This window comes from Sphaerodactylus townsendi, linkage group LG03, assembly GCF_021028975.2.
Source record: "Sphaerodactylus townsendi isolate TG3544 linkage group LG03, MPM_Stown_v2.3, whole genome shotgun sequence".
Lineage (NCBI taxonomy): Eukaryota > Metazoa > Chordata > Lepidosauria > Squamata > Sphaerodactylidae > Sphaerodactylus > Sphaerodactylus townsendi.
In genome coordinates, this window is record NC_059427.1 from 42243772 (window position 1) to 42257720 (window position 13949).

At 42.6% G+C, this 13949-nt stretch overlaps 1 protein-coding gene across 4 annotated transcripts in view; it reads left to right on the forward strand.

Moving 5' to 3' along the window:
- ITPR1 (inositol 1,4,5-trisphosphate receptor type 1) overlaps positions 1 to 13949 on the forward strand; it is a 149165-nt gene that overhangs the window by 91824 nt on the left and 43392 nt on the right. For all 4 annotated transcript variants that reach the window (XM_048488192.1, XM_048488195.1, XM_048488193.1 and 1 more), the window contains 6 exons: positions 1833 to 2033; positions 4344 to 4454; positions 6149 to 6244; positions 8477 to 8599; positions 10157 to 10261; positions 12772 to 12964. In XM_048488192.1, coding sequence (XP_048344149.1) covers positions 1833 to 2033; positions 4344 to 4454; positions 6149 to 6244; positions 8477 to 8599; positions 10157 to 10261; positions 12772 to 12964 — 829 coding nt within the window. The remainder of the gene's footprint in view (positions 1 to 1832; positions 2034 to 4343; positions 4455 to 6148; positions 6245 to 8476; positions 8600 to 10156; positions 10262 to 12771; positions 12965 to 13949) is intronic.

Below are 13949 nucleotides of genomic sequence, written 5' to 3' on the forward strand. Positions count from 1 at the left end.
TCCCCCTTCAGGTATCCCACCTGGGTTCAGTTGGAGTCCATGCCTTTTCTGGAGTTTTGGGCTGACCTGTCACCAGTATGCTGATGACACTCAGCTCATTCTGTTGATGGACCCTGGAGGAGTGGGGGGCTGCTGCCCCTGCAGCTCTACAGCATTGTTTGGAGTTGGTTGCTGGTTATTTGAAGCAGAGCAGATTAAAGCTGAATCCATCCAAGACAGAGATATTTGGGTGGGCTGGGGAGGATGGAGGGTTTTCAGCCACCGATGCTGGAGGGGTTTTCTCTACCAGTGACCTTCTCGGTCCGGAACCTGGGGGTCCACCTGGATTTGGCTCTCTCTATGGGTATGCAAGCAACCCAGGCAACCCAGGTATCCTTTTTCCATCTTTGCCAAGCTCAACAGCTGGCCCCCTGCCTCTCCCAGGCTGACCTGGCCACAGTGATCCATGCCCGGTCACCTCCAGTTTAGACTATTGCAAGTTGCTCTATGTGGTCCTTCCCTTGTGGTTGATCCGGAAATAAAAACTGGTCCCGCATGTGGCGGTGTGTCTGCTCGCAGGCGGTTCAATTAGGGATCATATCTCCCCTGTGTTGCACCAGCTGCACTGGCTCCCAGTGGAACACCGGTTCACCTTCAAGGTGTTGGTGATGACCTTTAAGGTCCTTCATGGCCCGGGGCCCTCATACCTTAGTGACTATCTCTCCCCATATGTCCCGGTTCGGCCTCTGCAATCTGCAGAGGCAAATTTGTTGGTGGTCCCTTGCCCCTCAATGATGTGGCTGGCCTCTACTCAGGCCAGGGCCTTTACAGCCCTGGCCCCTGCCTGGCAGAACACTCTTCCTCCAGCTTTTAGGGCCCTGCAGGACATTGGACAGTTCCACAGGGCCTGTAAAACAGAGTTTTTCCACAGGTTTTTGGGGGGGCAGCCACTGATTTGGGGGGGCAGCCACTGATTGCCGCCCACACTACCCCTCTATATGCCATCCTTGCAGGCTGCTATTTATTGTGCCTGGTCCCCTACCAGGGGTTAGTGGCTTTTGCCGGCTGCCATCCAACGTTAGATCTTGTTAGTTGTGTTGCCTTTATTTTTAAATTATTTCTGTTTTAATTGTTTTTATGACTTTCAAGTGATTTATCTGTATAAGTGTTTAATGACTTTTTAATGACTTTTAAGTGTTTTATCTGTATACGGCCTTTGGGGGTGGGCGGTATAATAATAGTCCCCATCATATGGAACTGGATACTTGAGGAACTGTGGGGGCACCGCTGTTAAAATTTTTTAGGATGCACTTCAAGAGCTAGAGCTTGTGGTATAAACTATAGGAGATTTTTGTAGAAGGGTGTTAGCTGGACTTTTCTTGTGCATTGTTTTTAAATTTTGGAATTGTAAACCATCTTTGGCAATAACGAAATTGCAGGCCCTGAATATTTTCATAAAAGTTTCCCTACAAATACGAAGAGAGGCTTCATGTGGGATTATACCATGGTATTCTTAGAAAATTAAATGTGTGAATGGACTGTGTGTTTTTGAACAATATCAGTCTCCTATTTTTTGCCATAGTTCTAACATGGCTGTTGGTTAGAGTGCTAGCTGGGCCAGGAAAATTCAGCTTCAAATATCTGCTTGCCTTGAATCTCACAGGGTGGTCCTGGGATAGTCATTCCTCTCAGCCTAATTGACCTCCCTAAATTGTTGTGAGAATAAAATGGAGGCCAAGAGAACAGTGTTGCCTTTGGAGGAAGATCGGGACAATAATTCAGTAAACTAGTTACTGTTGTTCAAACATTGATTTGCGCCTTTTTCTCCTCCATTTTTCCATTCCCTTCTATAGAACTTTCTGCGTTGTCAAAACAACAAAACTAATTACAACTTAGTATGCGAGACTCTGCAGTTTCTGGACTGTATTTGTGGAAGCACGACTGGAGGGCTTGGACTTCTTGGTCTGTACATTAATGAGAAAAATGTAGCACTGATCAACCAGACGCTGGAAAGTTTAACAGAATACTGCCAGGGACCGTGCCATGAAAACCAGGTAATGCAATGGATATAGTGGGAAACATTCAGCACAGAAGTAAGAGAAGTTTAATTTTGGTTCTAGCCCATAGGATTACAAAGAGAATTGGGCTTGTTTTATTGAAAGTTCAAAAATGACTAAGAGATGATAGGGACATTTAAAGAGTTGCACAAAGTCTGAGTGGAAAAATTACCAAGCTTTATCTGATTTCTGTGCCCTGAGACATCGTTCTAGTAGGTGGACATTACAGGTCTGTGTGTGGCCAGGCAAAAGCTAGAAGTTAATGGAACATATTAGAACAATCTTCTAGCAAATGGAAAAGTGGTCAGGTGAAAGCACCCCATCTTCATAGTTTATCCAAATGAGATATAATTGGGTTCTGGCACATTTCACCTCTGAAAATAGACGTTCTCATGTACATCTACAGCATGAATCCCACAACAGAGGTTACTGTCTCACCACCTCTTACAAAGGGAAGACAAATATTTCTCTACATCTGGTATTCACTGCCTTCTGAAATCGCTTCTGATGCCTACTGGTTTCAGCAGTTTTGGCGAGTTCAGACTGGAAAGAAGATTATCAGAATTATGTGGGACCTTGCCTTGGGCTACTGTACCAGCAGTGGGGAAGGCTGCAGCACACTGGTTTGGATCCTGTGGGCACAGTAACAGTTGCGCTGCATAATCCCCCTGCCCCAGTCTTTTTGTTTCCCTGAGATTGTTCCCCCTTGTGTGAGCAGGCCCTCGGGAACATTATGGGCATCAAAGTAAGGGGTAGGAATCAGCAAGCATTGCCTTGTGTTCCTAGCGTAAGTTGAAAACACCTAGTATGAGTTGAAGTGTCTAGTGTGAGTTGAAAGGTACTTAGAATTCGAGTGTGTCTGTTTTAATAGGATGCTTAATTCTGTAGTTACAGGGTATAACTACAGAATACAGCATAGATATAGGGTAAAACTACAGACTAGGATATTCTGTAGTTATAATCTGAACAGGAAGTGATGGGAGTGGGTGGAAATGCTCTCTATTGCAAATGCAGGCACCCTCTCAAACTGCAGAATCCTTCCCCAGATGTCCTCAAGACAATGAATGATAGGGCATAAAGGAACTTCCTTGGGCTTTTCCCCCTCCTGCTTCCATCAAGCAGAAAAACAGTAAGAGATAGATGGGTTTAATCTCCTATTTCCATGCAACCCTGTTACGCTGGATACACGTGATCAGGATAGATCCAGCACTGGGGTTACCAGGCTCCAGATGGGCCCTGGAGTTCTCTGTTACACATGATCTCCAGATTACAGACATCAATTTGCTGGGACAAAATGACCGTTTGGGAAAGTATTAAAAGCCTGCTGAGTTCCATATGCAGGCGCCACCGCCAAGTTCCCAGGAGTTTTCCGATCCAAAGGTTCCAACCCCACTTCACACCCTATTCTAGCTAGTTTGTAAAAATAAATGTGTGTTTGAAACTATGGTGGTTGTGGAAATCCCTGGAATGGAAAACAACAAATTTCCCTCATGAAGATAATAAACATGAAGATAATACACATATCCCTAATTGGCTATTGCTCTGTCAGTTACAACTGGTTCCGTCCACTGTAGCTGAAATTGTATTCAATGTGTTGGAAGTCCAACAATTCAAAGCAGGGGAAAGAGAAAAAATAAACTTCTTTTCCCAGTCATTATTTATTTTATTTATTTATGTATTGGCCTTGATAGAAAACATTTTTCCCCCTACTTCTGCAGCCTGAAGGGATATCCCGTAAGTGTAAAAATAAGTGTTGGGTTGAATGGATATGTGCTCATGTTTTTCTTTCAATGGAGTCTCTAGGCTTGTTTTGTTCATAGCCCTGGTCAGAGTAACTATTATATTTGGGATGAGGATGGAATTTCCTTCCCCTTAATCAGGTTGCTTGGTGATACCATTATTACAGCTGTATGTACTGGGGGACTGACAGCCATGCATATCAGAAGCATGTGCTGCACTTGATAACTTGGGTTTCGGTACACATATACCAAGGTTGAAAATATGTATGTAACTTCTTTCCAGCATCATAGTAAGAGCATCATGTGTAGCACATTTTGCTCATATGCATGATAAAATGTAATAATTGAAAAGTGCTGTCGACTCCAGGGGTCGGAATAATGATTTATCTCAGAGATTGATCAAAAAGTTTATGTATGCAGCAGAAAATGTAACTCCCAGCACATGACAGGAGAGGAAATTATACTTTCTTAGGGGTATGAGAGAGGCCATTTTGGATACCAAACTATAGCACCGTAGCATTTTACCTTCAGCTGAGACTTGGCATGATTTTGTTCTTTCTACATACAGAACTGCATTGCTACTCATGAGTCCAATGGGATTGATATAATCACGGCTTTAATTCTCAATGATATCAATCCTCTGGGAAAGAAAAGGATGGATCTTGTACTGGAACTGAAGGTAAGTGGCTACTTTGTGGGTGGGCGGGGAGGCACAGCCATGGTGGCAGCATAACAGTTTCTTCCAGAGACTCAGTGGAGATGGGAGAGAGTCAACTGGCCACGAAAGATTTGGAAAACAACAGCAGGTCCTCTGGCTGTTGAATCACTAGTGCGGAAGAGGGTTATTTCATTTTTTCATCGTATGAAGCATTGAAATAATTGTGCATACTTTCTCCTGTTCTTATTTTGTGAGGTATAATTTGAAACTTCACCTGACAGAAATCAAAAACATGATTTTAATGAAGTTAAGTACAACTCTATCGTTTCGATGGTAACAGTGAAACAGGGCTGTGGCTTGAGGATTGAGTCAGAGAACCACATTTGTCAGGGTGTCAGAACAGTACAAGTCCTCCATTGTTCACCATGAGGAAGATGGCCCAAGGGTAAAAGGAACTAGTCCAGCACCCCCAGCTGTTTCAGAAATGATAAATTTGGGAGGACATGTATGATCCATTGGTTAGAATGTCGGACTAAGACTGAGGAGACCCAGGTTTGGATTACCTTTAGCCATAAAAGCACACTAAGTGATCCTCAACCAGCTACACATTCTCAACCTATTTATAAAGCTGGCAAAAGTACTAATGAAAGCAGCCAGGATAATTCAGGTGTTGTTTTCTCTGAGGAAACGCTGAAGAGTCTGGGACCTTTCATTGTAGAAAAAAATGTGGGACCTGACAGAGGTTTATAAAATTATCCTTGGGATGGGAGATGGGGAGAGATAGTAGGTAGAGAGAGCTTTTCCTACCTTTCCCTTACTTAATACAAGACCTCATGGAAGTGCAATGGCATTGGTGGGCAGTGGGTTCAGGAGAGACGAAATAAAATATTTATTAACTCAGAGAGTAATTAATTCCAAGTGGATGTACAGATGGCCATGAGCATAGTTGGCTTTGAAATGAGGTTAGACTGCTTTGTGGAGGTCTGTCAATGGCTTTCTAGCCACGGTGAGCAAAGGCAATATATCTTTGAGTATCAGTTCTAGGAGACAACCTCAGAGGAAAGGCCTTGGTCTCTGTGCCTAGTTTCTTGGCTCTTTAGGGCACCTAGTTGTGTGAAACAGGATTCTGTACTAGATGGCCCACTGGTCTGATCCAGCAGAGCTCTTCCTATGTTCTTATGGACCTGTTGCAAGGGCAAAATACAGGAGAGTCATGTTGATGTCCTTAGAGGACAGATTGGTTAAAAAGTGATAGGACTGGGAACTATTAGGACACAACTCAAGAGGCTACTCAGCTATGAATCAGGAAACTTAAAATAGTATTTTGCATTTGTATCACCTTGAGCCTTCAAAGCACTTTGCATATGATATCATGTTGAAATCCTTACTACGGTCCTGTAAAGGAGGCCAGTATTATCATCCTTGTATCGTTATAAGGCTGGGAGAGAGCTGCAGGCCAAATAGTGAGTCCGTAGCAGAGGCAGCATTTGAACTAGAGACTGTTATTTTGTCTGTTATTTTTAATGTATAGTCTGCCTTTTTTCATGAAGCCTCAGAGCAGATTATATCTAAAAGCAATGCACTTTGAACAGTGTAGTACACATATCCAACAATTACTCCACAGTAGTAAAGCTCACTTTTATAGGAATGTTTTTTCTTCCTGCTTTGTAATGCATGGGACTGTTCATGAACTATCTTTCCTTCACTTCCATCAGAATAATGCCTCCAAGTTACTTTTGGCGATAATGGAAAGTCGACATGACAGTGAGAATGCAGAAAGAATCCTCTATAACATGAGACCCAAAGAACTGGTAAGTTTGCATGTACATATTCCAAAGTTAGTAAAGCAAGAATTAACATGGCAGCAAAGAATTGTTGTACTGCTAATTGTGACTAAGATCATATTGCTGAAGATCTTGTAACCTTTCGTTAATTGAGCTATTCTGTGCCAGCTGTAAATTGGAAGCACTTTTGATAATTTAGTCAGTTGCAAAGAATGGCACTGAACTTGTGGGGGAACTTCAAGGAGAAGATGGGTTGCATTATGTTGCAGTTATTGGCTCTTTCCACACAAATCTGTTTAAAAATTTGCACAACGTTTTCACACTCACTGCCTCAAAATGATTCCTGGCTGCCATTACATGACACCCCCCCCCCTTTTGAGTTCTGTGTTGAATTGATGCTTCAATGCTTCGCAACCTCGTGCTGCATTCTATACTCCTCATGTACTCGATGCTTCAAAGATTGTCCCCCCAAAAATAAAAGAACAAACACAGAAATGCTGCAAATAAACAAACAAGGGACAACTAGGTGAGCTGAAAAAATGGAGCTGAGGAGGATGTTCAGGGGTGCAGAGAAGTGTGGGATGGGAAAATATGGTTATAATTAAAAGATAATGGAACATCTTGAAACCAGACTTACTGTGTAATAGGTTTCAGCATTTATGAGGAATTCAGAAAGGTAGGAAACTCATAGGTTAAAGAGTGGGCTGTTCTCCCCTCTTTAGAAGTCTCAGGGAAAGTAAGAAGAAGAAGAAGAAGAAGAAGAGTTTGGATTTATATCCCCCCTTTCTCTCCTGCAAGAGACTCAAAGGGGCTTACAACCTCCTTGCCCTTCCCGCCTCACAACAAACACCCTGTGAGGTAGGTGGGGCTGAGAGACCTCCGAGAAGCTGTGACTAGCCCAAGGTCACCCAGCTGGCGTGTGTGGGAGTGCACAGGCTAATCTGAATTCCCCAGATAAGCCTCCACAGCTCAGGCGGCAGAGCAGGGAATCAAACCCGGTTCCTCCAGATTAGATACACGAGCTCTTAACCTCCTACGCCACTGCTGCTCCCTCAATGGCTTCAGAAGACCAGACCAGGATTTGGGAAACTGTGGTTGGCCAGTCTGTTTACCCTCTCAGCCTGCAGAGAGCTGAGGGGAAGGGGACTTTCTGTTACTCCATGAACGTTCTCCCTGGTTGCTTCTTTGGCTTCATACAGAACTCTGCTAAGAACATGTTCCTGGATCTAAACCTCACTGAGTAGACCTGCTGAGGATTGTGCTGATAATATATTAACAAGAGGTGCAAGTGGATTATTTCAGGTCATTCAATACTATATACCAGTTGATCAGGCATTAAGATGTAATCTGATTCATTTAAAACAGGGGCCAAGTGTGGTATAGTGATTAGAGTGTCAGCTTAGGCCCAGGAACACCTGATATAAGATCCGTTCTCTGTGATGGAGTTCACTGGGTAACTTCAGGTTGCTTTTTATCTCAGCCTAATCTTTGGGTTGGGGGCCTGGTTCATCTGGTAGGATATCCTTTTTGCATGGAGAAGATTCCAAGTTCTATCCAACTTCCAATTAAAAGGATCCGGTAATAAGTAATGCGAATAACCTCTTCCTGACTCCCCAATCGGCAGGAAGGCAATGCTGACCTTGATGGCCCAGTGGTCTGATTTGGTATAGGCAGTTCTGTGGATTCATATTGACTTTTTGGCATTGCTATGAGGATTATTTGGGGGGAAGGGTGGAGGCACACCACCCTGGTCTCCTTAGAGGAAGTGTAGGATAAAAATCAAAAATAAATGTAATAGTCTCCGAGAGCTTTTTTGCAGTCAGTGCTGGTGGATGACAGAACAGAAGCCTGAAATTCCAGAGTGCAGGCTAAAAGTCTATAAACTCAACACATTGCACTTGTTTATGGCCGCAGTCCGAGACAAGCGTATGATGCAATGTATATCCAGCAACAAAGGGGTAAGCTGAGGACAAAGTTTTGTTTTGCCTTTTATTCTACTGAGTCAAGTGATTTCTCATTAGGCTGTGTTTGGCAGCAAATAGCAGCTGCTTAAAAAAAAACCCACCAAGCTTGAAATTGTGACCACTGTTTCAAAGGGAAAGGGGCAGCAGTGTGAAATTCCTCTAGACAAGTTCCATTCCCAGTGTGGTGGAATGAAAACACCGAGCAGTCTTCTGATGGCTGAATGCTTTTGTTTTGACTTACCCGTCTCACTCCTGGTATTTTCTGGTTTTGATCTGTGTATATCTTTTCTCCCAGGTGGAAGTGATAAAGAAGGCTTATCTGCAAGGAGAAGTTGAGTTTGAGGATGGAGAGAATGGGGAAGATCTTGCAGCATCCCCCAGAAATGTGGGCCATAATATTTACATATTAGCCCATCAGGTATGATTGCTAGGCTACAGTTGAGCAGCCGGTCTGCAATTCATAAAGTGGTTATTCCAGAGCAGTAGAAATGCTTAACCCAAGGGCTTCAATTCAAGCATGACCACTTGAAGTTTTTGTGGAGCCTAAATCTGATCCATTTTGCATGCACAATAAGTTAATTCTGCACTCTCATTCTACTGCCCTGGACAGCTGACTTTAAAAAGGATGAAGCTCTCCATAATCCCACTCAAAATTCTTTGGATTTTATCTCCAAGACTTAAGAAATAACTAGTGAGCACCAGAGAAAACAATGATGGGCGTCATGGGGTGTTTTCCCACTTACCAGTAGCTGCGCGCTACTGTAGGCAAGTAGTGCGGGGTCCCCCGGCACTCCCCACTACAGGGGCGGCGACAACGCAGCCGCCCCGATGCTGCCGCTGTCACGCCCCCTCAGCGCGCGTCATTCCTGACGCTCTTCCAAACGGTGCCTTTTGATGACCCCCTCGCAGAGCGCGGGGTTGTGGGGAAGCCCGGGCGCGCACCAGAAATGACGCGCGCTGCTCTCAGGCATAGGGGGTGTGTGGCACGCTGCTCTCAGGCATAGGGGGTGTGTGGCAAGTGGGGAAACGTCCATGGTGTTCCAGGGAGCCACATTAGTATCTTCAAAACCAGTGCTTAATTGTGCAGATGTTTTCACTATGCTACATATGCACCGTTAATTGCTGTTATATTCTCACAAAGTTTTCAGTTGTGCTCTTCTTAAGCAAATAGTCTCTGTGTTACAAATTTAGGGTTCAGTGTTCAAATTAATACAGTTCATGCAACAAATCCCAAATCAGGGATTTGTCCATGTTGGAGCCTGGGGTTCATGGTCTCTCCTTGGTCATAAAAGGGGGGGTTTTTTGGTTGATGATGGTGACGTCGTTTTTTGTTTTGTGGCTAGTGTGGTTTGCTGTTCAGAAAGTTTTGTTTTGAATTTTGTTTGCATGTTATACTCTGGACTTTCCAAAGTTCATGAGGAAGCTTCATACTCTTAGTATGAATGGGGAGAGTCAATTTTATACAGCCTTTCAGTGCTACCCCTGTATTCACAGGAAATTCAATACATATCATGGTTCCTCTTCTGTTAGTCCTATGCACTTCTTGAATATCAGTGTCCAAATAGGAAGAGAGATGTGGAAGGAAGTTAACAGACAGCAGTGGTTTTTAGTGAATATTATACCTTTATATAATTCATGTCTAGGGTTCATGTTTGCACAGTATTGAGGTAACAATAAAGAAATATGGTCTGATTTGTTCAGCCTGGACAATCAAAGAAACTTGCACAAAGCAATATGCAACTTGAATCGATCTGTAATAAGGTATATATGAGAAAAAAATGGGTAAAACCCTTTTAAAGGCATAGACCCCATTTTTGCCTCTCCATTCCACCTTTATCTTGACTGAACAGTCTGTTCTGAGAAGAATCAAGCCTATTATTTTTAAACTCTTTTGGTAGTTGGTTGTTTTGGTTGTTTTTTTTAAAAAAGGAGCCACATGATTGTTTCTCCCCTCTAAACTGTCCATTTATTTCAGCTGGCTCGTCATAACAAAGAATTGCAGAACATGTTGAAGCCTGGAGGTCAGGTAGAAGGAGATGAAGCTTTGGAGTTCTATGCCAAGCACACAGCTCAGATTGAGGTAAAAGTTGTGGTGAAATGTTTCTCTGTTAAAATTAAACCACGTCTTTCTGAAGTTTAAGATATTCTAATAAAACAACCCAAACTCTGTGATACTGCATATCCAGTTCCTAAACCAAGTACAAAGTATGTAGCTGTAAGATAAAAACTAAATACAATATTTTAATAATTTTTTCGAACAATCTGCAAGTTGGTAAATCACCAAAGATGTATGTTACTAGTCTCACAGGAGGCAAAAGTTCTCCTCCATTCTGTAATCCTTTGAGATGAACATCCTTTTCACAGATAAACCCTTGGCAAAATGTCAAAAGTTCTTCTTTGTTCTATAGCATTGCTCAAAGATAAATTCTTTGCCATGACCAATTGAATGTGTAATCCTTCTTCAGAAAGCTGCCAGCTCTCTCCCTGTTTCGAAGTTGTCTTCATCAAACTACTTCTTGCTTAATCATAGTAGAAGACCGCAATATATTATCATAGATCAAATTTATTGGCAGAGTGAGGATTTGAACCTCCCTAATTTAAAACCATAACCACTATACCACACTTGCTTTGTGGGGTGGCATCTATTGAACACTAGTAAGCAGTCAGTCCTGGATGAGTCATATAAATTTTGTGATAGCAAACTGCTTGGCAACTGCTGCCTCTATGAGTCCTCCCTCAAAGGCCAACATTGTCCTGAAAGGGGCCCTCTCCCTCCCCCTTAAAGATGAAACCTAGGCTTGATTGAAGGCTAGCATTCCTGCTGTATTTGCCTATGTGGGGGGGGGGGGAGGGGTTAGATTTCAGGTTTGTCTGCAAACCTCAGGCTTTTCTGTTCTAGGCCCCAAGCACCAGATTAAGTATCCCCAGGTAAGGCCATGTTGAGTATTTGTCAGAACCTCCTTAAACCAGACAATTGAAACAGTTGTTGATGAACAACGATTTCTTTATCGCAGGTAAGATAAGTCCAGGACAGTGCCAAGACATCTCTGCTGGCCCCAGTGGAGACGTATCTATTTTAAAGCAACCAGCATGCCCATCCCCCCGCCTACCATACAATTCCACAGCTGTACCACAGACCAAAGTATTTGGCCTTCACTAGCTTAGCGGAGGAGAGATAAGCAATCAGGAAGCAGCAGAAGAATAGTTTCACACAGCAGATTCACACAGATTAGAGTTCCTATCCCCCACTACTCAAGGCAACCCGACAGTATTAGATACATTGATTGACTACTCCCGGACTATCTTATAATTTCAGATTTCATAAAAATGCAGCCCTTCTTCCCCATTTTATTAGTTTTACAATGTAAGGCCTATATGGGGATCAGATTTTTAATATTTTTATTATCTTCGTTAATGTGATTTTTCAAATACATTTTGATTTTCGCTTTGAATGTTTAAAATGATGATTATGAATAGATGTCTTTTGATCGTGTATGCAAGAATAAGACTCCGAAGTGGAAGCTTCCCTAATTCTTTCAAGGGGAGGCTTCCCTAATGCTGAACAAAGTTGAGCAAGGTTTTTGTTCAACAGCTGTGAATGTGTACTTGTCATGGCCAAGGCTTTGTGGAGGATTCCCTCCCAAACTTCTTTTTTTAAACAATTTTGTACATTTCTGTGAAATTGGAGAGTCCCCCAAAATTGCAAAATCCTAATTGGTAGCCGCGACTAACATGGTTGAGAGAATTTCATTGTCTTCCTTGAGTAATTTAGGTTCAAAGACTGTGCTACTCGGTTTATCACACCATCCTGGGCAGAGTTATGCCCATCTAAGCTGGTTGATTTCAATATGCATAGAAAGGTGAAACTCTGCTCAGAGTGGCTGTTAGTTATTGAGACACTGTAAAAGGCATTCGCTGCCTGTCCTTAAAGATAGGTAGCATACCCAAGATGCTTTGCTTTTAGCCACTCACACCTTGTTTTTTATCCCACTCTCTGGCCCCTTCCGCACATGCAGAATAATTCACTTTCAATCCACTTTCTCAATTGTTTTCAAGTGAATTTTGCTTTTCCGCACAGCTGCAAAGTGCATTGAAAGTGGATTGAAAGTGCATTATTCTGCATGTGCAGAAGGGACCCTGTCACCCTATTCAGAGTTACAAACTGGATTTGTTTGCATAGTTCCTCTGTGTCCCCTCTTCAATTGCAAAGGTTGAAACTTTTCTGAGTTTGGGTGGGTGTGCCAGAGAGATTCTCAAACATCAGATCATCTCCTAATCATTAGCTCCTGCGAATGAATCATCAGATGACTAGTCCACCCTGTTATCTGGTAATCCACTTAAAGGAATTATCAGCCAGCAGTCATAACAATATGTAAAAATGCTGACAAAGAATTGGCGCATCTGAAATGTTACTGAAACACAGGTGAGGACAAAGTTATTACAGTAACAAAAATCATGAAGGGGTTCTGTTGCTACCGGGTATCAAAATGAGCTTCCAATCTGTGAGGAAGTTACATCTTTTTTTGGGGGGGGGTTATTTTTGCTTTTAACTGCAACCAATGCAAGCTGTACTAAGTTCTCTTTCTCCAGATTGTTCGATCAGATCGCACTATGGAGCAAATAGTCTTTCCTGTGCCCAGTATATGTGAGTTCCTCACCAAGGAATCAAAACTGCGGATCTACTACACCACAGAAAGAGATGAGCAAGGCAGTAAAATAAATGACTTTTTCCTGAGATCAGAAGACCTATTCAATGAGATGAACTGGCAGAAGAAGCTAAGAGGTAAGATGGTTTTCTAGAAAGCATGGAAAATTCTCCTCAGGGTGGAATGCAGGTAACTTTAACATCTCATGGGGTTTTATTTTATTATTGGCTGCAAATAATACATCATCAGTCATGGTATCCTTCTGGGATGGGACTCAGAGGCACTGTTTTGCACGTCAGGAAGACTTCAGCTGATGCAGAATGCTGGAGCCTGGAGTGGCATGCTGTTGACTGGGGAGGATTGTAAGGATTCTCTCCAATCTTTCCCCATTTATACTGAGTCCCAATCTGTTTCTGGGCACAATTCAAGGTGTTGGTATTGGCCTTTAAGGACCATTTACTCCCTCAAAAACCTACCCAACCACTATCATCTTCCAAAGTCCTGCTTTTGGGCCCCCCGTGTTCTGAGATTACATGGGTGGCGACACAGTTGTGGTCCCCAAACTCAGAATCAGTGGATCTAATCAGGAACATAGGATTTATTGACTACCTTGGTGACCCTGATGAAGGCAGAAAGGCGGGGTATACTTTTTTTGGTGAATAAATATACATAAATAATTTTTCTGGCTGCAACTGGTCCACCTCAAAACAAAAACAAAAGAACAAGACAACCTAAACACCAAATTCATTTAAAAAAAAACCAGCATTCCACTCCTAGGCCCTTTCCGCACACGCAAAATAATGCGTTTTCAAACCACTTTCACAACTGTTTGCAAGTGGATTTTGCTATTCCGCACAGCTTCAAAGAGCACTGGAAGCAGTTTGAAAGTGCATTATTCTGCATGTGTGGAATGAGCCTCTAGAGAGCTTTATTGATATAATAGAAAAAGATCATATATATTTTACAGAATTATATTACATTACATACATTGTGCACAACAGAACATCACAAATAAATACAAAGAATTGGAGAAGGTAGCATGGCTAAGCCATGACTAAATAGCAGAGCATTCGTTTTGCTTGCAGAAAATCCCAAGTTCGCTTTGTTGCACATCCAGTCATA